Here is a 26,738-nt window from a genome sequence, read left to right as displayed (position 1 = left end):
GAGTTCCGCGGTACGGGCCGCTGAGGAGTGCGTGGTCACCGATGACTTTGTTAGGCTGTGGCTACGGGAGGTCAGTGCCGGCATCGTACATGATGCTAGGGTCGAGCGCGCGGTTGGGGTCGACGAGGCTGGCACCTTGGACGAACGGCGTCGACTCGTGAACGTCGCGACGCGCGGCGCGGACCGCGACTTACCGATGACTTCCCGATGACCGATGGTTGCATCAACTCGATCCTACATTAACCAAGGTGTTAGAGAAGGAGAATCAGTTGTTTAGCAGGGAGAGTGAGTTGGTTACATTGGAAGGTTCGTGTGTTGTTTGCTTGCAAAACGTACCATCGATCAGATTGTTCATAACGACAGCGCTGACCACGGTGGAGCTGTAGGGCAGCTACCTGACGGGGCAGCTCCATGAGGACGTTGGCGGTAGCAGCTTGCTGTCGTTGCTAAATCTTTCCAGCAACAGGCTCAACGGCTCGCTCCCGGGTCTCGGCGTCCATCGGCAACTTCTCCCTGCAGACGCTCCTGCTCAGCGGCTTACTGGGGTGGTTGTGCGTCCGACCAGGCCTGCGGAGGAGGCAGAGAGGGGCGCGGCTGGTGCTGCGGTGAGGGGAGAGGTGGGCGACGGAGGCGGGGAGGATGGCCGTGGAGGTGATGGTGGAGCACGTCGGGCACCTCGTCGTTTGTCGCGCCGACGGGTTCTGGCTCGATCGCCGGTGCTCGCCACCGAGGACCGGCTCGAGGCCAGCGCCACCTACCTCGTCCTCCCCGTCGAGCGTCTCCCTCAGTGTCGGGATGTCGTCACCGTGGCGTCGCTCGCGACGCTCACCTATGACAGGGCACGCGGCTTCGCTTTCGGTGGTGGTGGTGGCGGTGGAGTCCCGCCGCCCCAAGCCTGCGACTACCGCTGTCGCTGTCGTGCGACCGAGCTGCCCCAAGTTCGCACCCACTGCCGTCGCCGCCCCGCGCCCACGTTCGAGCTCGCCGCTGCTGCCCGAGCCCTCGCCTGCTGCCGCCACCTGCACGTGCCCCCGTCCAGCACTCCAGCCACCGGTCTCGATGGAGAGGGGAGGGAGGGGGATATTTTTTATTTTCTTATTAGGCTGACATGTGGGCTCTATATTTTATTAAGTACATTTTTTGTTGACTTGGATACCACGTCAGCAAAACCACCCTCCAATACTGCCCAGGGACTTGATTTGAATGGTTTTGTAACTTCGAGGGCCAACATTTCTGGTATTGCGGCTGAGGGGCGATTTCGATACTTCGTGACAACTTGAGGGACCAAAAGTGAACTTATTCCATAATTAAAATAGGAACCATTGAAAAGTTGTGGGCCCATAGGACCGGCCCATTACACGCGAGTGAGTTGGGCCGTACTTTGCCTGGGTCTAGTATGGGCCTCAAAATCTGGGCCCACCAGCACTATCATTAAAGCAGCGAAGCATACTGAAGCCTAATCACACGGAATCTCTCTCCCCCACCCACCACGATGAGCGGTGGCCGGAAGCCGGCCGTCTCCGGCGGCGGCGACGAGGCGGAGGTGGAAGCGCTCCTCCGGGCGGCGCAGGACGCGGTGCTGCTCAAGCTGCAGGCGAACTCCCACCTCGTCTCGTCGTCGTCGTCATCCCCCGCCGCCGCAGCCCCGAATCCTCCTCCCTCGCTCGACCCCTCCGCCGCCGACGCAGATCCCCTCGACGCCGACCTCGCACGCCGCTTCGAAGCGCTCAGGTCCCGCCCACCGGGTGACCCGAAGCGCCCAGACGCCCCCGCCGCCGGCGCCGGTGCAGGCGGGATGGACGAGCTGGAGGCGCGTCTGGCGGCGCTGAAAGGGGCGGCGGGGCGGCCGGAGAAGGGGGATACGAGGGTGAGGCTGGAGGATCTTGACGGGGAGTCGGAGGAGGAGGACGAGGTGGACAAGGTGATGCGCTGGGCGATGGACGCCGCGCGGCTCGACGTCGCCACCGCCGGCGCAGACAGGGCGCCGTCCGCTACGGCGGCGGAGGGAGAGCAAGAGGAGGATGACAAGAGCAGCAGCGTCAGTAGCGGCGGCGACGAGGAGGAGAGGATGGAATTGGAGAGGAAGAGGAAGGAGACGATGAGCAAGAACAAGCCTAAGAGCAAGTGGTTCTTCTTTTGATCCTAATTTTGTGTTCCCTGCTTCCCAATTTTTCAAATATTTGTGCCCTTGTGATTGAAATACAAAGTGTAATTTTGTGTTAACCACAATTACCAGCGAAACGAAAATCTGTAAAATAGAAAAAACTGTTTGGGTCATTGTTATTGTGGTATCTCAAAACCACTCCTTGTGTCACTTTTTACGGCTATAATTTTACTGCCTCGCAAAACCTATTACTCCCCTGAAAATGTAATCATGTGTAGGATCCACAATGTATATCATGACATAAATATTTTTTGTTGATTCTCGTTATTTTAATTAATCCGATAATTATAAAGCTAATCATATATACTTATAAAAGAAATCTAATCAATTTAAATTCTAAAATTAACTACCAAAGTGACTTAAAGAGAATATTTTAATGTCTTTAATCTATACTAAACTAACAAGAAACACTTAGATTTTAGAACAGTATATTTAGGAGGGATGCGTTACCTCCGCTAAAAAAACTGCTCGAAGTGACTTTCTAGCCCACGTGGTAAATCAGCAAGATAGCTAGCGTAGTACCCAAAATTACACATCGTATCTTTCGTTTATATTATGCTTGTAAGCTAATTAGTCTTATATTTATAAGCCAAATTTTAATCTTTTACCTTAAATTTGAAAATGATTTTGAAGTCGGTTCCAGTCTTAGGTTTTAGTTTAATAAGAATACATATTTAAAAGTTTTATTTATAAATTATTTTTGCTTACAAATATATCATCGTTTGGACAATGATCCTCTAATTCATGAACAAGCGGAGTAGCTAAACATGAATTGCCGACCAAAAGTCAAAAACCAAAGCTCACGCCGATTTCCTTTTTACAACAATAGCCAATAGTAGCACATATATAAGAAAAACGATCATATCGTATGCCCTCTAGCTTATAAACCTTCAAACTGATTTAGCTTATAAACGTTCACCAGATGGGTCACAATCCTAGATTCCTAGCCCGTTCAGGTGAATACGCCAGGATTTTAGTTGGTGCTCCCTCGAAACGCAGGAATTTTACAAAGAAACAGTCTGCATCCCTCCAAAATTCCCATGAAACTACTCCAAACCGAATGGGCGCTTACTTCAAAATCCTAGCATATCCACATGAATTGGCACAGTATCCAGTCTGCCAACACAAGGTCTTGGACTACACTAAGACGGCGTTCAGCAACCCTTATTAGTTAACTTACCTCCCTCGTTTTCTGCGCACACATTTCCCGAACCGTTTAACAGTGTATTTTTTACAAAAAATTTCTATAAAAAAGTTATTTTTAAAAAATCATATTAATCTATTTTATATTTTTTTAATAATTAATAATTAATTAATCATATACTAATCTATTACTACGTTTAAGTTAACTTATACCCAGCACCGAACACGGCCCATGAAGACTTGCCTGCAAGGCTGCAACCATCTCTTACCCAAGCGGGTTTCAGCTCCAACAGGGAGCGAGCCAGAGATAGAGCACATGAATAGTTTTTACAGTTCAATAATATTGGCTAACAGGGATACAATAACAATAACAACAACAACAACAACAACAACAATAATAATAATAATAATAATAATAATAATAATAATAATAATAATAACGACTAACAAGTTACATCTTGTATATACTGCAAGATTAATATTAAAATAAAAAGAAAAGGGGCACACGACATACATACATACATTTCATTTCATGTATAATATAGAATGTGCAGGCCACGGGCGCTAGCCACTTGGGGTAGGTATCAAGGCCAGCATCTGGTTCTTGATGATGCCCATGCACATCTCGATCTCCCTGAAGATTGGGATGTTCTGCGAGCTGCAAGGCTGTAGGCGCGAAAGCGCCGAATCCAGGATGTGCGCGACTTCGGCAGGATGGTACTGCTTCTCAGTGCAGTTCTGCGAGATGGAAGCGGCGACATGTTTAGAAATACAAATGTGAACTAGAAAGGTTGCTATATTCTAGGACGGAGGGAGCATGTTTTTCTTTTTTTGGATAACAGAAGTATAGCTTGCAGCCTCTGCATTAACTGGGAATGCACACAACCATATTTACTGACACCAACACAGATGGTGATTTCAAGTGGTTTACCTGGATCATAAGGATGGTAGCAACACATGATGAAATCAACTCAGAAGGGAATTGCGGTTCCGAATCGCAACCATTGGGCAATCTTGGACTAGAGGTGCTATTTGTTGCAGAATCAACGTGTCCAGATGTGTTGTTATCTTGATGAGATGAATTGGCCTGTCCAGAATCAGGAGGTATCCGTCTTATGCCTAATATGCTGGAACCGGAGCCACCACTACGGTTGTTCAGATTATCAAGTGCTTCCCCTATTTTGGCGTAAGCATCATCTCCTTCACTCACTCTGCACATTGCCTGATGAAATAAGAAAAGGTAGGCAGCAAATAAGTTTCATCCAAACAAAACAAAGGCTTGTATTTTCACTTGCTACAAAAATATAACTGAATAAAATAGGTGATGCTTCAGGCATATAAGTGAGCTGTTTATGGTAATGGACAAACTGTGACAAATAGACTAGAACATCAACTACATAACTGAAACATCAAAATATGCATTCATGTTTAATTAAACTACTTCTAGCTTAACTAAACTAATTCTAGCATCTTGAGTACCATCAAGGACTATATTGAACATAAATGATCACTTTGTAACTATAATATTGTTTTCTTCACCACTTACTGACTTTCAACATATTCACCAACATGATCATTAAATCAATCTGTACTATCACATGCCAATTTCATATGATTTCAGCAAGTGTTCAATTCCATTGGACAGGAACATTACTAGTTTACTAATGATTTGTAGCTGCTATGAATTTCACCACGTGTTGTATTCAATGTTTTAAAAAGCCTTGTCACAGTTTTTACAGTAGATGGCTGCAGGATAGAAAGTACAACATGCTAGGCTATTTGCAGATAAATAGAACAAGTTTGATGTAATGTGAATTCTTGTATTAGGCTATTTGCTCTATGCATATAGAACTGAAAAAATAATTCAGAGAGAAAGATAGCAAGATTATGCAGCTAATGAATCATATCAACTTTTTAACCATAAACATACATATATACATTGTAGCACTAGAAACCTACTACACGGTACAAACTAGAGCATTAGTGGGCCAGTGGCAGGTTGTAACAGGTAGTTGCATCATCGCAATGGAACAAAGTGCTAAAGAACTCATTGCATGGCTCCGACAACCCCATCTGCTATATAGGGTTATGCAGAGCTAAACTGAGACAACAATTGCACATCTTTTTGATAATCATCATTCAAAGTATATGGATGGCTGAACATATCAGAACTGCAAGGACTTCTTTTTTTTAAAAGACTCCTAATAGGTAGGGCAGCACGATCCTAACAGTATTACAAGTATATGCATATGACTAACCTGAATAGCAACATCAACCATCAATTTTGCTCGGGATCTCGAAGTCTCGATAACTTCCATCACTTGGGACCCAGATTCCTGATTAATATAGCCAAAAAGGTTATACAGATCCGGTGTGCCAGTTAAGGCTCCACCATTTTCCATGGGTTTAGGATATGATTGTGCTGGATGCCCATGATATGTATTGCGTTGCCGCAGAGAAAGCAAGGCCGAAGCCACCTGAGTAGAAAATACAGTATGTTATTCAGTTAAGTCACTGAAAACCACAGGCTACTAGAAACGGCAGTCACAACTACGGGTGATTACATGATCATTAGAATCTCTTAGCTGTACAAGCACCATAGCATATTGCTTTCTGAAGTGCTCAAAATCTCTAATAGCTTCCCCATCCTTTTGCCTTCCAGACACCTCTTCGTTCATGTGCCTCAACTCTACCAGTAAAGCTTCCTACAAAAGATAAAATGGTTCATAGGCAAGACAAAAGTAAACATTATGAACTTGGATCACGTAAAAATCCCAATGTGTCTGTATTCAGTGAATCATTATGGAAAATATTTTCTATGACACGCTAAGAAACTACTACCTCTATTCCAAAGCAACTTCATTTTTCACCCATCCCACACATGCCAATACTAAAGCAAAAAATACAAGAATACTCTGTACTTTATCACATCCCAATGCAATTTTCCTCCAATTTATCTAGTTCCAATGCATTTATTCCTTAATTTCACAAATTCCAATGCAGTGATTCTCAAAAATGAACTTATTTTGGGACAAACAAGAGGGGGCAAAGATGATCTTATTTTGGGATGGAATATAAACTCTGGCCCCTCGATGGTTCTGGGCTATTGTAGTCGCATGCAGCTGTTATGGGTTAGGGTTCATAGAGGGTAAACACCGCCGGGAGGATAGCCTGGTAGCGACGGCTGCTAGGGATGAGGGGGACTTAGGTTGGGAAAGACTAACTATGATTTATTGCTAGATTAGAATGACGATTCAATCCATCCTTATATAGATAGTGAGACTTAATCCCTAGGTAACTAACTTGATCTAATCTAACTTTATCTCTTAATCCTATGCTATCACCTAACCAGCTGCTGTAAGTACCGCACATATTGTTCGCGCGCATACTGTTCACTCGCCGGGGGGTTGGGTCCCTGGGCCTCGATCCCTCGGCCCCTACCTATGACAGCAGCCATGGCATGGCACCAGACCTCATTCAATATTTCCATTTAGAAAATGGAAGGTAGCATCCAGAAGTAGATTATCTCAATTATATGGTTGATTTCCATACACAACAGAGAACCCATAGATGATGGATAAAGATCAACATTTGATGTTTATTAGACCAGATGGGATATTTGAGTTTTATCCATTCCAAGGTAAAAAAAAAGGATATTAATAAGTGAACAATCCAGTAATAGAGCTTGCGCTAAATAACTATAAGGGCAGAGATATCAGCACAAAATTATTACCAGAGTTAATTTAACCTCGCACCAGACCAATGCTTTAGATTTTTGAACCCCACAATTGTATAGGTCTCCAATATAGAACCAATACTAAACGAAAGTAAGGAATTGAGCACTGACCACACGTTGGCCAAGAAACATTAACTATAGATAGTTCAAGGAACATTAACTCTATCCCTGGAACCATCAATTATGGACAGTTCAAGGAACCTTATGTAAGAAACATTAACTACACTTTGCAGGTATGGTCTTCTGTACAGCTCACTACTCCGTCCGTTCTAAAATGTAAACATTTCTAGGATTCAAATTTGTACCACAATATAAGCATTCCTGCACTGATTCTCATTTTCTAATCATTGCAATTATTCCAGAGTCAAGCAAGTGTTTGCAAAGGGAATCTAGTCAATTCAAAGTTCAAAAGGCAACCACTAAAGTGACTAAAAGAGACTTTTGATATCACCTTAGTTTTTTTTGCTAAAAACCTAGAAATGCTTATATTTTGGAACGGGGGTAGTAGTTCTGAAGCAGTTCCATCTTTTTAGTAACAGAAGTGTAGAATTTGTTACAAACCAAAAACTCAACTCCCTTTTCATCGTAATATATTAGAGACACAAACATGAGGACTATTGGACTAAGCCTTTCAAACTTGCCTTTTTATCAAGAGCACGTGATAGTTCAGCAAGAGCCCTTATATCAGCCTCTCTTTCCTGTATCTGTGATAGTGTGCATGGCTGACTGTACATTGACTGCTGAGCAGCAACAGTAACATCATTTACTGTAGCTTTGGCCTGTACAATTGAATCGATTGTGTCACCGTAAGGCACAAATTCTACAGATGAAATAGTTAGGTTATTCTACAATGTTACATAAAATTAAATGCATCACACATAAATTACCTTTGCTTGCTTCATTAAAGTATTTATTGGGTGACTAGAAGGTATGCTGGAGGTTGTGTCACCACCATCAAAACACACATTTGATGTGAATCTTGTTGGAACTCCAGTGCCCAACTCTTTGGGCCTATCCTCAAATTTCCCTTCTGATAAACCATTGTAATATTTATTAACAATGTTCTGCCGTCTGAGAGACTCTGGAAAATTTTCTAGTGGATGTAGTGGCATACAATCAATGTCCTGCAAATTGATAAGTTATTTTCAGCAATATAGTACTATTTTCTCCTAGTTTCCTGGTGCATCCACCCAAACTTACCACCAAGAAACCTATAGCCGCCACACATGACATTATACTAGAACAAAGTTCTAACCCATATGAGGGCAAAAAACTAGTGTAGTACTGTAGTGCCAATGCTTTGCACTATTTCAAATCAAATTTAGTTCCAAAACAAAAAATTGTAAAAACACAAGTATCCACAAACCTAAAAGTTGTTCACATAACCACAATGGATGAATTAGCTACCAGCATAAGGACATACTACATGACCACAAGAGAGGCCATTATACCCAACAAACAAATTCTTGCAAACATGTACATGTCTATGCAACTACCAAAGTCCTGTATAGTGGAGTTGGGTGTAGAATCACCAGCAACAGGTCCTCTTTCTATACATAAGAGTAGTGTGACAAGGGTTCTGCAAGATGTTTGTTGGAAATAAAGCAGTCAACTCATATATTAAGTTGTTAAACTCATACTATTTTATTGGAAAAAAAGACAATTCTAAAGTACAATACAAAAGATCAGCATGAAAATATTTTAAATCAAATGAACCATTCAACAGATATTGGGAAGATATTGATTACCGTTACAAACTCAACACCCATATCAGGTCGATCAAATTGAACCCGGCAACGATTATGGTCAACATTCAGAACATTCCCATCGTGAAGTTCCCTTGTTCTAGGATGACAGGCTATCACACGTTGTCCAACTCCTAAAGGCCGAGCAAGATCAGTTGGTAGACCTTCTCGAGCACCAGACCGAAGTTCAGCATAGTGTTGCCTGACTGACTCACGATACTGAGCAAGCTTCTCTCTCTCTTCCTGCAAAAACTGTTTCGATAATCGTCGTGGTTTTCCAAGAGAGCTGCAAAACAGTATATCTGGAAATCAGAAAGGGGTACTAAAGCCTAAAGGAATGAAAAACTATTAAACATACAGACCTCCTTATGACACCCCACTCAACACGAGTCAGCCTTGGCACATGACCCAATTTCACATGATTCAAATACTCAACAAATTCACTCTTTTCAAACCATGGAAAATCAATTGCACTGTAGAACCATTCAAACATGCACCATCTACGGAGCAAACGTGAAGATAAACAATGAGAGAGTGAGTCCTGCACAGATCAGGGTACATATGAGTTTAAACATGGGAGATTAACTGGTAAGAATCATCAATCACCACATTGAGTTTCATATTAATAATAGCAAACCTTAAGATCAATGACATTATTCACTGGGTAAGAAAGTTTATCACTTCGGGGATCATCAGTGCCATCAGTAGGTCTACACTCTGGAGCAAGTGCTTTCAGAATGCCTATTTTGCGGCGGCTTCTACCCTTTGATGCCAAGTCAGCTTGCTGAGTTGTGGTACCTTGTGTTGCCGTATCCACAGTATCCATGGCTACATTTCCAAAATCAGTATGTGCTGTATAATTTACCGTGTGATTTGAAACTGGACTAACATGAGTATGCTTACCTTTATTAGAAGATACCTTCCCTTCTTCAGCAGAAACCTAACAGATAGATTAACGGATCCAAATTATATTGTACCATCCAAGCACACAGAAAGAACAGGAAACATAAAGTGAATATTACATGCATTGAAACGTTGACACAACGACTGTGTGGGTACAACTGCGCCACAACAAGCTAGAAATAAAACAACAAATACAGCTGAATCAAGACGGTGCAAAAAATGCCATTCAATCTTACAAAATTTCAACTTAAAATACGACTTACATAAGGAGAAAAATAAGCACAAATGTCATTGAGATGCAAAATGAATTGTTTTAAATAGTTAAGGGGGTAAAATGAGCCAAAAAATAGTTAATGAAGTTAAGTGCATTGACAAAATAGTTGGGAGGGAGTATAATGAACTTTTTCTATGAAAATACTGAAAGATTTAGTGCAAGTCATCCAAAATATCCTATAACTAAATCAACATGTAATTTAGTAAAAAATTCCCATCCAAGTAATGATGTATTCTTTATAAAATTCAATCAAAATATGGTTTAAATATATGCAAGCAAATACATGTTTTATAGTTACATTCAAGTTTTTTTTTATCCATATGAACTGGCATCTGGAGTCAAAATCAATGAAACTACAGGATCATCAATAATTCAATATGGTGCCTTGAGACCTACTTTAACTTTGTTCAATGGTTTAGCGTGTTTCAAGTGAGTGCAATTGTAAACTTATTACTGCCTAGCATTCCCTCCACCCCATAATATAGCTACCTAGTATGGTTTTGGAGAAATTAAAGATTGGAGTGAAAGGTCTAAAATGCCCCCCATACTCCCATAGGGGGTTTGATGAGATTGAGGATAGTATGGGTGGGGAGCATGTCTCAAGGGCTTGTGGGGTAACAGTGGTAGTATGGGCCATAATGGGGTAAAAGTCATCGTTTGCATGTCCTAGGTAACAATATTTTGGGATGGAGGAAGTAGATGTAAACAAAACAAGTAACCCATTGGAGTCAGGCTTCAATGAAGAAAACTATAAAAGTATGATTGGAGGAGATTCAAGTGAAAATAATGACCAGGAGCAACAAAAGAAAAGGATAACACAGAAAAAGCATCACGTACCTCAGTCTTCTCAATGTATTTTAGTGCACTTTTTTCATCTTTGGAAATCTGTATGAACAATTAAGAATAACTTATAAGAAAAATTTTCAGGATATTGAACAAATGATGGGAAAAACTCAAGTTTATTTCCCAAACTGTTGATGCAGTTTAATATTCACCTTAAAGTTAAATATCGTTTAGTTATGCCCTTTAATTGTTACAGCTTGTGCACGTTGCATGTAAAGATGTTCCGTGGTGGTTTTAATTATGCGGATGCCATGTCAAATTTTCGTCTTTTATGCATCATATCCAGATCAACACATTGGAAAGCTATCCAAATAATTAATTCCTAAATCATCAAGCCAAGTCAGTACAATGCCATGCAGGATGCCACATCACGAAACCACCTTTAAGACCATCCTTAGGACGTTACATGAAAATTTTTGGTAGTGCCACAATGTAGCCTTTTATGAAGTTTTCTTAATGATATTGAAGTTCAAGGTTCAAACTAAACCAAAAGTGAACTTTTTCAAGAAAAAATGATCTCAGAGGTACCTTTGCCACAGAAGGTTTCCTTTTCTTTTTCTCTGTTTTAACACCAAATTTAGAATCTAGCTGCTTTGTTTCAGAAATAGTGCTTCCATCACCATGAGGAACTTTGACGATTCTAGCTTTTTTACGAGTAGCCATGTCAGAACTTGCAAGTTCTGACTGCCTTTTAACTTTTTTCACTGTACTTCTGGAGTTGTCTTTCTTCTCAAGTACTGACACTGATGCAGGCATATTAGGCTTCTCATCAGAGTCAATGTCTTTGTTTTCATCCTTAATCTGCGCTGATGATTCTGGAAAATCATTGGAGGCAATACCAACAAATTATCAACACCAAAGAATTGCATAATTAAAGTTACTGATTTTCATGAAGGTCATAATATTCTCATCATGTGATGGATATAACTGAAAACTTCAAAACTATCTGTCACTGATATAACTCAAAACTTCGAAACTGTCACTGTTGGTACAACTGAGCAATAAATTTGTCGCTTTCTTTGTTGTAAGTTAATTACTGCACAGTTTGCCTAGTACTCTATTATCACAAGTAATGTGCCGCAGTTAGAAGCCAGTGAATGGACGCCTAGCTTTCAGGAGCAGTGCAGTTAAAAAAATCATTGTTTACATATTATATCCGAGTCATAAGCATAACTAGTGTTTCCCAGAAACTTGCTAAACAGTTAAAAATAAAATCACTGCATTTACCTCTTCTGGAAGGAAGATAGAATCATCCATGCTGGAGGCACACTAATGGCAATGGCACTATAATCACTCTTATATGTGTATGTATGCGAAAGCCTTTAAAATATATTAAGAATTAGATTCCACTAAAATTAGGCAGCATATAAGTTCAGTCCTGGTTCTACCACTGCGCAGTACAGTATGTAGCTTTATCCATCTAACCCTGTCTGTTAAACTGTCCACATATCTATGCAAAACAGTGCTCTGCTGCACTGTTCTACCACTTGAATTAAGTACTGAAGAACATCATTATGAACCAAGTCATTGACAACAGTGTAGGATAAGACTAACCAGATTCCACAATAGAAGAAGGCTGAAGAATATTCACAGATAGATCAGCTAATGTATGTAATGCATCAAGAGCTGAGCTTTCATCTGTAAAACAAAGGGCCAATCAGGACTGAAGAAAAGAAATGAAAGCAAGAAAATTCAAACAGACTATTCTTACAACTTATATGGATACACAGCAAAGTTAAGAATTTTACCAAAGACCGATAAATCCTCAATCAGGAAGTTTCCAAAGCAGTAATGATCTAGGTTTGATTTAAATCATTTGTGTTTCCCATGGTAGAGAAATTGCTAGTTTATTTTTACAGTGCAACAAACCAGGCAGACATGACCAATATTATGAAAAAGAAATTGACTGTTGACGGCAATAATATAGGATGTGTTTGTTTTGCATTCTACAAATTGAGAAAATATTGTACAGTTCAGTTTTCTCAAATGAGCAATACAAGAAAAATTCCATCTCACGCTAGAAGAAAAGGAATTCTATTAGCACTTCAAATATAGAGTATTCGTGGGAATTCTCACAAATGACAAAAGCCTACTTGGTACCAAACAGTAAGAATAATGAATCGTGCAATTTTATTTTTAAAAATGAAGGAACTTAACCATTTATCCATTTTGCTAGAATTTTGACCCAGGCAACAACAGAAGAAAATATGCCACAATCAAGTTTATGTGCTGTCTCCAGGAAATAAAAGATGTTTCTAGAACATGGGCATACCACCAAAGAACAGCTGGCGATTTCTTTTGTTTGATTTCTTTGGCCATCTTGCTTTGCGTCCCACTGCATTCACCTCTGATTCATCTTTAGCCTTTTTGGCACTATGCCCTTCTTCAGTGCCACTACAAGCCTCTCTGTCATCCTCAAGTCGATCATCTGTTTTGCGTGCAGCTTTCTTTCTCTTCCTCTGAGTTCTTTTTACCTTTTGCTGAGATTTGCCAGATGCAGAACCTTCATTGTTCATCAAATAGGATGAATATTTGGGATAATCACCGGTCTCTGCTTCCCGACTTCCTAAACTACCTTCAGGGAAATCAACATCTACTTGAAATCCATGTAGCTTTGAGCTTCCCATCTCTGAATCAGCATTCTACAAGCATCATACAGACATTTGGTTCTGTGATTACTTTGTGCAACAAGCAACAAGTAAATGAAGAATAAGACAGTTATACTGGGTCCTTACCTTTCTGTCTGTACTTTTTACAGGAGAAAGGAACATACGGTCACCAGATCTTCCAGGCGTTTGAGAAACCTGAGGTGAACCTCCTCGATGAAGCACCTCTGCTAGAGCTAGTGCAGCTACATGTGCACCTTCATCATCACCATTATTACCCTCTGGTTTTGCTTGTCTATTTGATGGGCCTACTTTCTCATCTCGCTGGTACATACTAGCAACAGGCACTCGTGGAGTCCGTTTTCCAACAGCACGTGGCTTGTTCCCTACAAACAAGTCTAGACATGTTTCAAGACGTCAGTACTTTTCTTTGTACAACAAAAGCAAAGGTTAAAGCAGAAAGTAAATTGAACTACAACTTCTAGAGGCCATAATCAGATATATTTAAGAGTTATTGATCCATCCTTTGAAAAATAGAGTTGCTGCTCCTACAACAGGAAGTATAAAATAAAAACACTACCAACCAGAAATGTGGTGCAAATATGACAAACCCCATAGGGAAGTTGGGTAAAGGGATATTTATATCTAAAAAATTACCGCCAGATCGTTTCTTCTTCAACAGCGAAAGGCATCCATAGCTTGACGAAGCAGGCTGAGATTGCAATTGATGAGGATGCTGTGTATCAGAGGCCTTTGACACAGATTGAAATTTTGCACGACCACGCTTTCGTGGCTTTCTAGAAGTTTTTGGTGAACCATTACTCTCATGATCACTGTTACTTCCATCCTATGGCACAGAACAATATCCCTAGTTACAATCATTTTCAGCAACTGAATAATATAACATTGTTCTATAAATAAATAATAACTGGAAATTTGGCCCCTGTATACTGCAATTCATTGCATTTGCCCAAACAAACCACAAAGTAGCAATCAATTGGACATGGAAAATTTGTAGCTGTTTGCTATAACATACTTTTGACCATAAAATAACTTTTTAGAGGATTTAGGGAGAGAAAAATCCAAAAAACCCAACTCCTAGTCTCACCCTTCATCATGCACCTGCTATCAGTCCCTTCACTATAACACTCATTACCTCCATGCCTTGCACCGTACTCAATAATGTGATTGATAAAGACAAGAGTAGGCAAATGGAGAGAGATATTTGGGCCATAGAGCTCAAGCTGCTAACTTAAGTTAAGAAACATATTTTTAATCATTCCATTGACTACCAGCAAAAGAACATGATTCGTTACTGTGTTCAGCATGAAAAGAAAGTTCTGTTGCACTGTGTTTCAGCAAATGCCAACAAATTGTAGTTCATACTGACAGTTTTTGTAGAGAGGTACAGAATGGGGAAACACCACACACCCAATTGGAGGTGGGGGGAGGGGGTGACCTTTCATAAAAATAGCCAATATGGCAAGACATACAAGGAATGCAATCACCTATACTTAAAGAATGCAAGGTTCCAAGTAATAGTGAAAAAAATTACAAAAGATCCAGATAAAGCAAGTCATTGTCCATGACGATTCAAGTTTAAGCTTACCAGAATATTATAGTGATCAGTCATCATTGCAATTAACCCTGCAGCAGTAGCTGTACCCTCGGGAAGAGATAAATATGCCTGTGCATGCCACAGAGCTTAGTCAATTTATTAACATAAGCAAAAAAAAAAAGAAAAATTGTGAGACAACCAATGACCAAAAGAAAATGAACTAGGCAAATTGAGTGTTGCTACTTAAGTGGACCATTGAACAGATTGCCATAAATAGATATATAGAAGGAGAAAACGTAGGTCAAATAGCTGGGATCTGAGGCCTTATAAAACAGCAAATGCCAAATGTTACAACCAGCAGAAAACGATCGAGGCCATCTTTTTGCTTTTTCATGGAGAAAGCAAAATGACATATTTGAAATGAAAAATAATTTATGAATAAAACTTTTATATATGTGTTCCTAGCAATCCAAAAGAAAAAGGCTGAAAAATAAACTACGATGAAAAAAAAGCCCAAAATCCACTCCAAATTTAAGGTTGAAAATTCAAATTTTGGCTTATAAGCATAAACATAAGCACAAAGATGAGGGTGAATATGTGAACATCATATGGATCTTATCATATTGTGCTAGGAAAAGTGGATAACTACAGTGTTGTTTGCTAGAAACTATCCCTTTTTTAAAAGATGAGCTAGAAACATACCCGAAAAATACGACTTACTCCGTCCCAAAAATAACTTCATATTCACCCATCCCACACCCACATATACCAATACAAAACAAAAAGACTAGAATACCCTCCACTTTTTTCAAATCCCAATGCAGTTGTCCCCCGCTTTATATATTTCTAATGCATTTGCTACTTTCACAAACTCCAATGCAATGATAACTCAAAATGAACTTATTTTGGGACAAACGGGAAGGGGTAAAAATGATCTTATTTTGGGACAGAGTTAGTAACATACTAATTTAGAGCCAGAGTTCAAAATTGTAATAAGGGGCAGATAGTGGGTCCTTAAAATCATGCAATCTTAAGAGCCATATATACACAAGACTAGGATTTACCTTGTTCATGTTGTAAAGAGCTTCCACCATTTCAGATGTTCTATCACGGATAGAACTGGCCACCTGCAAACCGAAATGGGCATTCAATACATGACATACATCAAAGGGGTATTCATGCCTGAGTGCAAGATAAGTACAACCAAAGTTCTATTGATAGCCTAAATTCCAAATTTTGATTCCCTAAACAGCAGCTGCTTCATGAAATAAACATCATTTCGAAGTAAACAAAGCATAAAGCAAACCTTTCTCCAATCTTTTCCATACTTTCTATATGATCCATAAAAACGCTCTAGCTCATCTTTGCTCCATTGAGAACCTAGCATGTCAGATAGTTTTTTCTTCTGCAAATAATACTTATTGATCAATAAGCAATGGAGTCAATATTATTGCGTAACATAGAACCAATAACTTAAAACAGATTTATGCATTAGCAGTCACCAATTGTACATCTAATGTCTGTCAAAAGTACAACTACTACACTCTGTGATATCACATATCAAGTAAAAAAAATTGTCTTATTTATAGTATAAGGGGGAAAAAGAGGAGAAATTGCATGTAAAAAATAATATTTATTTGCTGATTAACAAAGTATATTTTATGCATATTGCTAGTATAACTGATAATTTTTATATGGCAGATATCTGTACATGTTGGTACTGGCATATCGAGTCAAGCCATGCATCTTACATTTCCTCGCTGAGTCTCATCAGCTGGCAGAGAAGGAACATGCTCCTTAGCTACAGTTGGTTGGGTGGTTGGGGTATCGGGGGAGGGGAGGGAGAAGGATTTGAATAGAGGAGTGTGATGTGAAGTCTTTCCTGTCACGTATTATTGTGTCAGCTGCCAATTTTCTCTTAACTTGAGGGATATATGTCCTGATAGCCGCCTCATAGGGATAAGCAAACCAGATGGATCGTCTGTGGCTTAAGCAATATAAAACATATGTTGAACACTAATAACTGAAGTAATGGATTTTTTATAATAAATCTAATTACATTAGATGTGTCCCTGAATCATATTTTTAGAGCTTGCCCAGACAGAAACCCAAATCCACAAATCCAGATTCCTGTCTGTGCTAGAGTTACACTTTCCATAACTGGGAAGGCTGATTATAAATGCACATCATATTACTAATTTACTCACGTAATTTAGGGCTGACGTTGGCAGCATTGTACTTCTCTGTTAACAGGTTGAAATTTTAAATACTTTGCCGCATTCAGGACTGCACAGTATAGATACTTACTCGCACCTTACTTTTAGGAGCATTTGTTGAATCTTTGTCCTGCCAATCTTCATTTATTTTGGCGTACCGTTTATTCATGTTTCTCACTTTTCTTGTCGAAGACATCGAAAGTCAGTCGCACAGAGCCTACCTGAAAATAGAAATCACTGGAGATTATCGCTAAATATTTTCAGTAACTCCAACAAAATTGCAAAGTGGCAAAAATGATAAGTGGGACTGGTAACACTATACTGCAAGGATGAAACATGAATTGCACATACAATCTTCAGGAACTAAATTTACAAAAAAAAAAAAGTAGCATAAAGAATCACCGAATCGGTAAGCAGGCTTTAATATGTCAACAGACACTCCAACAGCTGCCTCTTTCTCTTCAGAATAGGATATTAATGAGAACCAGCAACATATAAAAATATGAATTTACATTACCAGTGAGGAATGAAGATGGTGAATGTTGAATAGCTAAGTACAATAACACTCAGCAACATATATTACATTTATGAGACACGTATATAGCAATAAACACTTGGATGCAATAAGGAACTTTCTGATTTAATCTCAAATATCTCCTTGTTGCTTTCTATTTGTATAAGATTGTATTTCCCTGTCCACTAACAATTTTCTATCAGTAAACATCCTTTACTCTTTTTGTCAATTTTTCACTAGTTTAATAGTGCCACCAATCATCATAAGCAATTTTGTCAATTGATCAGGGCAATTTATGGTTGATAAGGGGATAATACTACATTGTCATGTGCCAGCATTTGTAGGGGCCCAGCAGTGCAGTGGTACTGTGACCAGTCCTGTACGCTTACTGCAGAACAAGGTTTATGTTGCTTAAGAGACAAAGATATTTAGTTAGAGAAAGTGGATTGAGTTAGATTGCTAGGTTAAATATTATCTTTAGTTGGTCTAGTGGTATAACTCTAGATGAATCTGTTACAAGCTCTTATAAATAAGCAGACATTATCATCTTCTTGAACAATCAAGACAAAGGAATAAAGAAGTTTCCTGATGATACAACATGATTGAAGTCCCGTGACTTCGTGTTGTTCTTTTCAGTCTCTTTCTCAATTGCAGATACATGGATAATTAGTATGAAATTAATACTTCGTGCTATCTATAAGCATATGACTAAGGAAAGGCATAATGTGCCTTTTGAGGTTTCATGCATCAATAGGGAAAACAGTTAGAGTAACACTAGCAGCTAGCCATGTTTTATAGCCCTCTATTACTGAGTTCCTTCGATGTATAGCAAAATAGAGCTAGAATAGGCTGGTCACAAAAGTTCCTGGTTCGATGGATCAAGGAACAGGAACACGGTATGTGGAAACCAGTTTTAAAATATATGATACGGATGGGGTATACCTCTTCAAAAAGTTCCTTAAAGGGATGGAACATGTTACATGGATTTCCGGAACGGTAGTCAGGAATGATAGTAGAAATTAGAAAGATATGGTATGCAAAGAATAAGCTTAACGTAATATATTTAAAAACTTTAGGACTTGTATGAAAGAAATCAATTGAATAAAGGATTTTTGTAGCTTTGGCGTGATGGCAGTAGGCAGAGCGCAGAGAGGGAGCAACAACGTGTCACGACGAGGGCAGTTCCACACCCTATTGGTTCCTCATTTTGGAACGACGAACAATCCACTTTCGGGACAAAGTTCCTATAGTTCTCGTTCCTCATTTCAGGAAGAAGTTTCCGGAACTAGGAACTCACCCCAAGTTCCACGTTCCCGGTGACATAGCTGATTAGCTGGCCATACTGCTGTGCATGCCAGTAATCAATAGTGGACGTTATCAACAAATTGTGCAGATTTACATTGAAGGTAATTACGTCCAAGGCTCCAAGCATTGAGATACATTACTATCAGGCTACAAGCTGAACCATGAGATTGCTTACAGTATTTACATCTTCTATTATTTTCCTTTTAAGACTTCCCTGTGTTCAGTTTGGGCATTCAGGCAGCATAAGGGAATGCATTAAAGATATGGCACTGCTTCCAGAGATGCTGGATATGAGAGGAGAGTCTCTCATATCGGAATTTATTAAGAGGAGTGAGGCTCGAACAGGGCCAGCTAGCCCACCACCTTGTGGTGCTAACCGGAAGACCCTCGGGCCTTTCTCACTGCTTCCAGAGACCATCAGCAAGCAACCAGAATAGGTAAACTTTCCATCTATCTCATCCAACACGGGGCGTGAGTTTTTACATCACTTCTCTACCAGTACATTTTACGTGTTTTCCATTATTTAAACTTTTCACAGCAAGGTATCTGGACGTATCGTTCATCACCTTGCTAGTACAAGGATACTCTTAATGTACCAAAGGATGACATTTCTGCCGTTAGATTCAGTGGAAAGAACTACACCGAGGGAATGGTCATCTGTATCTGAAGTGTTACAGCTGGTTTTATCGGTATCAACTATCAACTGCAACATCTCATTATAATAGTAGGTGCCACTCAGAAACTTCAAGATGAGGATCAATTATTACTACAGCAAACAAAGACGCAAGCAACCATAATCAGATACACGACAGAAGTTATTACACTGCTATCAATTGCCCGTTCAATTATAAAATTTATTTGAAAAGTAGCAACTAATCAGCCTAATATTCTTCCATTTCCACGCAACAGTGCTAAAAATTCTTCAATTCGAGCACAGAAACGTACAAAATTGAAGAGCGCGGGGACAAAATTTTAGGGTTTTGTGAAACAGCGAAATACCTTGCCTCCAACACTGCACCGGAGAGGGGCAGGAATCGGGCTCAGGCACGACGCTCTCTCCCCACGCCGCCACCAATAGGGCCACACCCCGCTCTCCTCCTCCTCCTGCTCCTGGTGGATCACTCCCGCGCGCGGCTGCCCTTCGCGCGCAGGGGGGGAGGCGGTGAGGGAGCGCACGAGAGGGGTTTCCGCGCACCGCCGCACCACTCCTCCGCTCCGTGCGCTGCCGCCGCAGCCGCCGGTGCCTCTCCCCGCGGCGCGCCGGTGGCGTCGTCGCCCTCGAGTTCGCGGGTCGGGGGAAGGGGAGGGGAGCGCGAAGCTGGTGGGAGAGTGGAGGGCGAGGGTGGAGCTCTCGCGACCAAATCGTGCAGGAATCCTGATTTGAATTCGATGGCTGCCGGACAACCCCAGTACAAGCTTGGTTTTGCCTCGTTTCTATTCTTGGGGGGCTATTCGGTGTTTGGAGAATTTTAAGCGAATGTTTTTGAAGTTTTGTGTGAAGTTCCTGCATTTTTGTGTAAGGAGTGCTTAAGCTTTCGCTCCCATCTTTTGGTCCATTTAAATTTTTAATCTTATCTAGAGTTGATTTCGAGGGTTTTTTTTATTGTGGTTTTGTTTTTCAGTTTTGACTTTTAGATTGTTATGAGCACGCACAGAAGTTTCATTCGTAATTTTTTATTTATGAATATGTCGGTTGGTTTTTCTTTTAAAAACCCAAAAGATGACTTTTTTGATACGGCTAAGATCCATAATTTGTTTAAGGTGGGTATTTCTTGATCGAGAAGTTTAGATCTGGGATTATATTGGTAAATTTTTTCTGAATTATTTTTTTCCGGTTTAGATAACATATAAAATTTTAAACTATTTAATTTAATTTACAAACTCTAAATCCATGAATCTATAACATGAGATGTGCCAAAGAGAGCATTTATGCTTGTCTGTCTTTTTGGGTATTGGTAAGAATTAATTTTTGTAAAACTTGTACCAAAAATTAGGTAGATCCTCGTTTGATTCACTAGCAAAATTGAATTTTGGCATTCAACTAAGCCAGACAATGTAGCAATGCCAATTTTTTTATATGGATCAAATAGACAACTAAGTTTTGGGATGGAGTGCGATTACCATTTTTTTTTCGATTTGGTTGGGTGGTTGCAGGCAGATATGTTCGGTGGTCCAATTAGTAACTGAGTAGTAATTATTAGACTTTACCATATGAATGTTATAAAATGCTAGTTGAATGCATGTACTTTGCTACACATAAAAACAAAATATATTAATATTGCCTAATGGTAAAAAAGATATATAGTTTCATGAAATGGTTACCCTTTTTTTTCTAGGAAATATTTGCCTTAAGTTGATTTTGCATGTGACTACCAGTTTAGCATTGATTGTTCTTAATATTAAAAAGTTTAAAGGATAATTTAAAAATTTATAATGAGAGTAGCTAGATGGCATATTTAATGTCATCACCATTACATTCTTTTGAAGAAGTACGAATAACAAGATTTGCATACTAAAAAAGTAATGTAACATTATTACAATTGCATAGATCAACATAACGCGGTGTATAAATACATCATAAATATGATTCATAAATCCACCACAAAATAGCATAATACACAGATAAAGCGGAAAAAATATGTAGGACATATATAGTGTAGGAGTCAATGGTACTATGTATCACATACATAGATATATCGTGTGTAGCATGTAGCTAGAGTTCTTATCATAACTAGCGGAAGTTTATATTATGATGAGTTAATATAACAATTCTAAAAATGCATTATTTTGGTTGCTTTTGTTTAGGCACTAGTCATTGCTTTGGACCGCTAGTATTTCAATCCATATTCATAATCTCAGAGTCCCCTTTTCTTACATGACTGATGTGTAGAGAAATCCACAAAAATAGTGATGAATATGTACTGAACTTTTAACTTTGGTGCATATGATGTGGTAGGGGGATGCTTAATCGTTAACCAAAGGTTTCTTACCACGCCAAACAATGTATGTTCGTATACATACTCTCTATTTCTATATTATTTTTTGACTCTACGTAGATTTATTCATAGGTCAATACATATGTTTATACATGTGTCCATATTCATTAGCATGTATATTAATTTAGCAAGAATTAAAACATTTTACAGTGTGAAATAGAGGTAATACTATCAGTGCTGATGTCAGCGTTCATTTGATTTTAGGTGCATTACATCGCCACAAGTACTTGTATCATCTCATATTATTGTTTTCATTTCCTAGCCAAAACACAAATTGCTATATCGTTTATCCTGTCAAGAATAATATTGGCGACTTGGAACACTCTAGAATACTTCTATCTCATGCTACTAGTATGATGGACCATTTCTACACATGTTTAGGGTACATATTCGATCACTGGTTCAAAATCACGTGAACTTAAATGTGAGATATAATATTCAACAATGGATGATGATAAGATGTTTATTTAACATGGTTCATGATTATAGATCTAGTATGCTGTAAAATCATCAAAATATCAATATTATCATCTATCGAAGATAAATGCTGATAAGATTCGTAAGAGTTTTATTATCTTCCTATCTTCCTATAAGTTCTACTCTAGATCACGGATAAATGGGAAAGGTTGTGGACACCTACAGTCTTTAGGGCCAAAGATGACTTTTTCATCCTCCTACAAATTTCTACACATGATCTAACTGTGGAGATTGAGGTGCAATGCACATGATCTAACCTCTTGTTTTCCCCTTTTGGTATGGTTTTTTTGTTACTCGTTTTTATCCTTTTGGATTAGAGCAGTAAGATAAGAAAATGCAATGCCTAACCAAACTATCGCGTTTCATTGATTTTCTTGCTTCTATATTTTACTGCAGACATGTAAATCTTTTTATGTTCCAATTATCCTTGGATGCTTCTCATATTAATCCTATGACATTAGAATTCACTCCAGCTGGTGGATCTATGAGCGTTGCAATTTTGATATTAGTTTTTTTAAACTTATTTTATAAATAGACCACTAGAAAAATTATTGCACAAATAAACTTTTTGAAAACTTACAGTGCCGTCCTCTAGTCACATGAGCATAACATCAACACCTATAACATCCGCGTGGTAAAAAAGGTGTATTCGTGTAATAAGTTTTTTATAGATCTATCTGTAAAATAAATTTTTTAAAGGACCAAAATGTCAAATTTCTCTATAAGCTTGCATGTTATTTTGACATGTACTCATTTTCCAATTATCCTTGAGCGTTTGTGCATTCAACCTAAATATATATTGTCCAGAGGGAAATGAACTCATGATCGTGCTTAAGACCATCTAAAACATAACGGAAAGACAAGGCACAACAAGAATTACCCCCTTTGCCCATCGTTATAGGTTCACAGAATCAGGAATCTTAAACACACTAGTGAACAGCTCCTTATATCAAGATTCTCAACATCTTTGCCTAGAGTGAATCACAGAATGAGTTCATAGGCTTGTCAACAGCCGTTACATGTCCTCAATTGAGCACGATCACATGCTACATGGATTTCATTCCAGACGGAGTACAAAATATCACAAGGACTAATCGACACAAAGTCACAAACTCCAGAACGCAACCTGAGGAGAAATTTCACTTCCCACTGCAAACGTTGAAATTGCAAATGTTTAGATAACTTGGCACATGCAATTACAGGGGCTGATATATTGAGCACAATGCTGATGCTTACGTGTTCATCATGAGAGTTATGTTGTCGCCTTTCAACAGTATCCTACCTGTAAATCATTTCCAACAATATTATCATCAGAGAAGGCTATTCCTAGTGTTCCTTCTAATTTGTTAAAAACAGTAACAAATATGGCCTGGAAATTAACTGACCCAATGATTTCCTTGTATCCTTCTTAACGTTGATTTCCTCAGCATCATCAAGGACCAAATTCATGTACTCGTCAAAGCCCTGCGAAACACAGCTAATGTAAATACTCCATAAATACTCTATGTACATAAAACCAACAGCATGTACTGAGAAAGCATTCAGACTGAATATTGCTCTGGAGTGTACAATTACACTCACAAAGAAAAAGCCGCATCTTTAGCGTGAATTCTAAAGTTGAAATTTATTTTCAAAAATGTATTCCAACCATTCAGTCAGACATGGAAATAAACTGTCAGCAAACCATGAAAGAAATTTAAAAGAATCTGGACATGCCACAGCAGAAAACAATGAAATAAGGGGAGTACAAGCATAAGTATTATGCAGTCATCTAGAATGGTTATATTACAAAGTGAGCAGGTGAGAATTTAGGAATTTAGCAAGAAGTAAAAGAAACGAACTTTTTAAGGGTCCTGGAATTGTGCTTAGAATTTTTGCGAAAAAGCAAAAAATAATCCTTACATAAAGCCATAGAATATTAGAGGCTCAACAGTTCAGGCTGATGCAAGTTACTGATGAGCTCAAGTGCCAAGTGAGTTAAGATTAATCAGCCAGTGCTGCGCTAAAGAACACATATTTAGCCAAAAGTAGAAAAGCTACAAAGGAAGGTCTTGCATGTAGTGCCAAATTTGAGATAACTTTTTGCCAATAAGGCTATCATATCATCTAGGATGATAGAAAACTCAGCAATGCTATGTTATAACATAACACACCTGTTGGCCACCACTGTATGTCTAATTCTATTGTAAACTCTGAAACGCCAGATAAGTACAAATTTTATGATTGGCATTCATTACGAGAAACCTTTCCTTTCTAGTCTGAATGGTAACCAAAGCAAAAATATAAGCTTAGCCCTTCCAAACTCAGATATGCCTATGATCCTTATACAGACACATTGTAGAAGCATCTTGCGGAAATTCAATTGTTATCTAGCGAGACAAAAGTTGTTGTTTTAATTGGAAAAAAAGGTAGTGTTTTCCTAGTTTCGAGTGGAAGCAGAATAACTCATATGATTATAGTTGTTCGTCAATTTTCAAAATCAATCTGGATCAGTTTCAGCTGAATGGGCTCAAACAGAATAAAATGAAAATAAATGGCTGGAATCTCAATGAAAATGCTACAAGTATCTTAGCTGAATGCTGGGGGATAAATAAAATTAGGTGCTCAGTGTTATAGCAGCAAGCCTAGTCACAAAGAACTAAGAAAACCAAACACTGTTGCTGTCTTTGCAATTACTGTCTTGAACCTAACTGTGTTACCTAGAATGCACCATTTCCGAAATACCCCAAATTGAAATTGCGCTGTCTACGAGCATCTATATAGCTTAAAGTTCAGACCCTTCAAGTATGCTGAGCTCATGTCATCAGTTAGTGCTTAACAATTACTCCCTCTGTTTGAAAATATAAGGCTTATTAGCCTTTCTCCAACCTTTTTCTTTGCTTATTACTTATTTTATAATATATTATAAACAACTGTAAAATTAACGTCATATGGAAATATTTTTCAAATACAAATCTAATATAGTACTACATGCATGAGAGAAAACAAATATATTGTTAGCTTAGTTATTAGTTAAAAATTTTAAATGTTGGCTCATGGGAAACAAGGACACCTTATATTTTCAACAAGGGCACCTTATATTTTCAAACGGAGGAATTAAAAGCTCACTAATAGCTGACGACGGATAACAGCAGCAGAAGGTTTGAAAAAACTCTTGGTGAATTCTCAAGGAATCACAATTTATGGAGATGCATTTGCATGTTTGGTTTGTCAAGAACAGCCCAAAGATGTGCTCGCACACTTATCGTAGGGTTTATTTATTATTCTAAACTCTTTAGGTTCTTTAGGGGTTTAACTTACCAATATTCACCTGGAAATAAATCTATATATAACTCTCACATCCCCAACAAGAATCCCCATTAGCAAACTATACATACTATACACAGTTGCACTCCTAGACTCCTAGTCGTGTATACAACTCGAGCAATAGCACTAAAATTTAGTAAAATTCTGAACAAGAAACCGGCTTAGGAACTCACAATGATCCGGCCCTCAATCCGGAGATCCTTCTGCTCGAACAGCCAGATCTGGATGCGCGCTTTCTGCACAAATGAAACTCCAACAATAAATGGACTAGTTCAAATCAACCACCAAACTAAAGTATTTTTTATAAAAAAACACTACGAAATTTCCCAAATCACTTACGCTCTGGAGGAACCGGAAGATGAGGTTCTGCCGCCGCCGCCCGCCGAAACCACAAGCAAAACACCAAACGTCAGCAACCGGATTAGGGCAAAAAAGAAAGAGCGTGGAAATAATCCAGGGTTTGGGAGACCAAATGAGGAAGAAGAAAAGGGGGCTTACGATGGGCTGGGTCATGATACGCTGGACCTTGGTGGACGCCATGGCTGCTGCGGGCGGGGAGTCTCGAAGCTCGTGGAGGTAGGAGGCAGGAGAGGAGAGGCCAAACCCTAGGCTTGCGAGGTCGAGACGGCGAGGCGGGCGGCGGCGGCGGAGGAGGAGGAGGGGTTTTTCTCCCTCGCGCTTCGCGGCTCGAAGCGACGCGGGTGGGGAGGCGGGCGGTGGGCTCTGCCTCGAGATTCGTGCGCGGGTATGCGGGCCGGTGAGGGTGGGCCGTGTCGATGGGGTGGGTGGGGGCCCAAAATGTGCTTCCTTCCGGAGGCGCGTTGCTGGGGGCCCGGGGAAAACTGGGCGGGTTTCGCAGTTGGGCTGCGCTTTCTGTTGGTTGAACTTTGCTGCTTCTTACATCTTGTTCGGAGGGTGAAACCGCGAATGCTTTTTCCGGATGAAAGATGAA

The 26,738-nt window shown here is 39.5% G+C and overlaps 3 protein-coding genes across 5 annotated transcripts; 1 reads left to right on the top strand and 2 right to left on the bottom strand.

The window, feature by feature from the left end:
- Positions 1-1,460: 1,460 nt before the first annotated feature.
- Positions 1,461-2,432, top strand: LOC121055173. Its single transcript, XM_040527012.1, has one exon. It carries the CDS (start codon positions 1,493-1,495, stop codon positions 2,138-2,140), a length of 648 nt encoding a protein of 215 aa, XP_040382946.1. The 5' UTR covers positions 1,461-1,492; the 3' UTR covers positions 2,141-2,432.
- Positions 2,433-3,737: 1,305 nt separating this feature from the next.
- LOC102710041 (protein ALWAYS EARLY 2) lies at positions 3,738-20,401 on the bottom strand. Of its 3 annotated transcripts, XM_006659048.3 has the most exons (21): positions 20,007-20,401; positions 17,280-17,409; positions 16,279-16,377; positions 16,037-16,099; positions 15,024-15,101; positions 14,072-14,261; positions 13,544-13,812; positions 13,081-13,450; positions 12,363-12,446; positions 11,337-11,623; positions 10,803-10,850; positions 9,692-9,728; positions 9,426-9,616; positions 9,151-9,329; positions 8,792-9,074; positions 7,931-8,167; positions 7,685-7,822; positions 5,872-6,012; positions 5,566-5,784; positions 4,239-4,529; positions 3,738-4,045 (listed from the first exon to the last, which is right to left on the bottom strand). In XM_006659048.3, exons 2-21 carry the CDS (start codon positions 17,382-17,384, stop codon positions 3,872-3,874), a joined length of 3,483 nt encoding a protein of 1,160 aa, XP_006659111.1. In that variant the 5' UTR covers positions 17,385-17,409; positions 20,007-20,401; the 3' UTR covers positions 3,738-3,871. The 3 variants fall into 3 exon arrangements, with proteins under 3 accessions (XP_006659111.1, XP_015696071.1, XP_015696072.1); XM_015840585.2 differs by having other exon boundaries at positions 9,426-9,728; XM_015840586.2 differs by having other exon boundaries at positions 9,426-9,728; positions 17,286-17,409.
- Positions 20,402-23,302: 2,901 nt separating this feature from the next.
- Positions 23,303-26,480, bottom strand: LOC102709584 (small nuclear ribonucleoprotein E-like). Its single transcript, XM_006659046.3, has 6 exons — positions 26,285-26,480; positions 26,126-26,152; positions 25,960-26,022; positions 23,866-23,944; positions 23,717-23,762; positions 23,303-23,629 (listed from the first exon to the last, which is right to left on the bottom strand). Exons 1-6 carry the CDS (start codon positions 26,324-26,326, stop codon positions 23,620-23,622), a joined length of 267 nt encoding a protein of 88 aa, XP_006659109.1. The 5' UTR covers positions 26,327-26,480; the 3' UTR covers positions 23,303-23,619.
- Between the last annotated feature and the right edge of the window lie 258 nt (positions 26,481-26,738).

Source organism: Oryza brachyantha, chromosome 8 (assembly GCF_000231095.2).
Source record: "Oryza brachyantha chromosome 8, ObraRS2, whole genome shotgun sequence".
In the NCBI taxonomy this organism is placed as follows: Eukaryota; Viridiplantae; Streptophyta; class Magnoliopsida; order Poales; family Poaceae; genus Oryza; species Oryza brachyantha.
Note: the sequence above shows the minus strand (reverse complement) of the source record. Positions and strands in the feature narration are given on the sequence as shown.

What these genes read in the sequence shown, in the direction of transcription:
- LOC121055173 (XM_040527012.1), top strand. Translation starts at nt 1,493, where the DNA reads ATGAGCGGTGGCCGGAAGCCGGCCGTCTCCGGCGGCGGCGACGAGGCG.
- LOC102710041 (XM_015840585.2), bottom strand. Translation starts at nt 17,384, where the DNA reads ATGTCTTCGACAAGAAAAGTGAGAAACATGAATAAACGGTACGCCAAA. An exon ending in TCGCCAGCTGTTCTTTGGTG is followed by an intron (nt 12,447 to 13,080) that starts GTATGCCCATGT and finishes TTTGTTTTACAG; the next exon opens with ATGAAAGCTCAGCTCTTGAT. An exon ending in CTTTAATGAAGCAAGCAAAG is followed by an intron (nt 7,823 to 7,930) that starts GTAATTTATGTG and finishes TCAATTGTACAG; the next exon opens with GCCAAAGCTACAGTAAATGA.
- LOC102709584 (XM_006659046.3), bottom strand. Translation starts at nt 26,326, where the DNA reads ATGGCGTCCACCAAGGTCCAGCGTATCATGACCCAGCCCATC. An exon ending in TCTTCCGGTTCCTCCAGAGC is followed by an intron (nt 26,023 to 26,125) that starts GTAAGTGATTTG and finishes TCATTTGTGCAG; the next exon opens with AAAGCGCGCATCCAGATCTG. An exon ending in GGATACAAGGAAATCATTGG is followed by an intron (nt 23,763 to 23,865) that starts GTCAGTTAATTT and finishes AATGATTTACAG; the next exon opens with GTAGGATACTGTTGAAAGGC.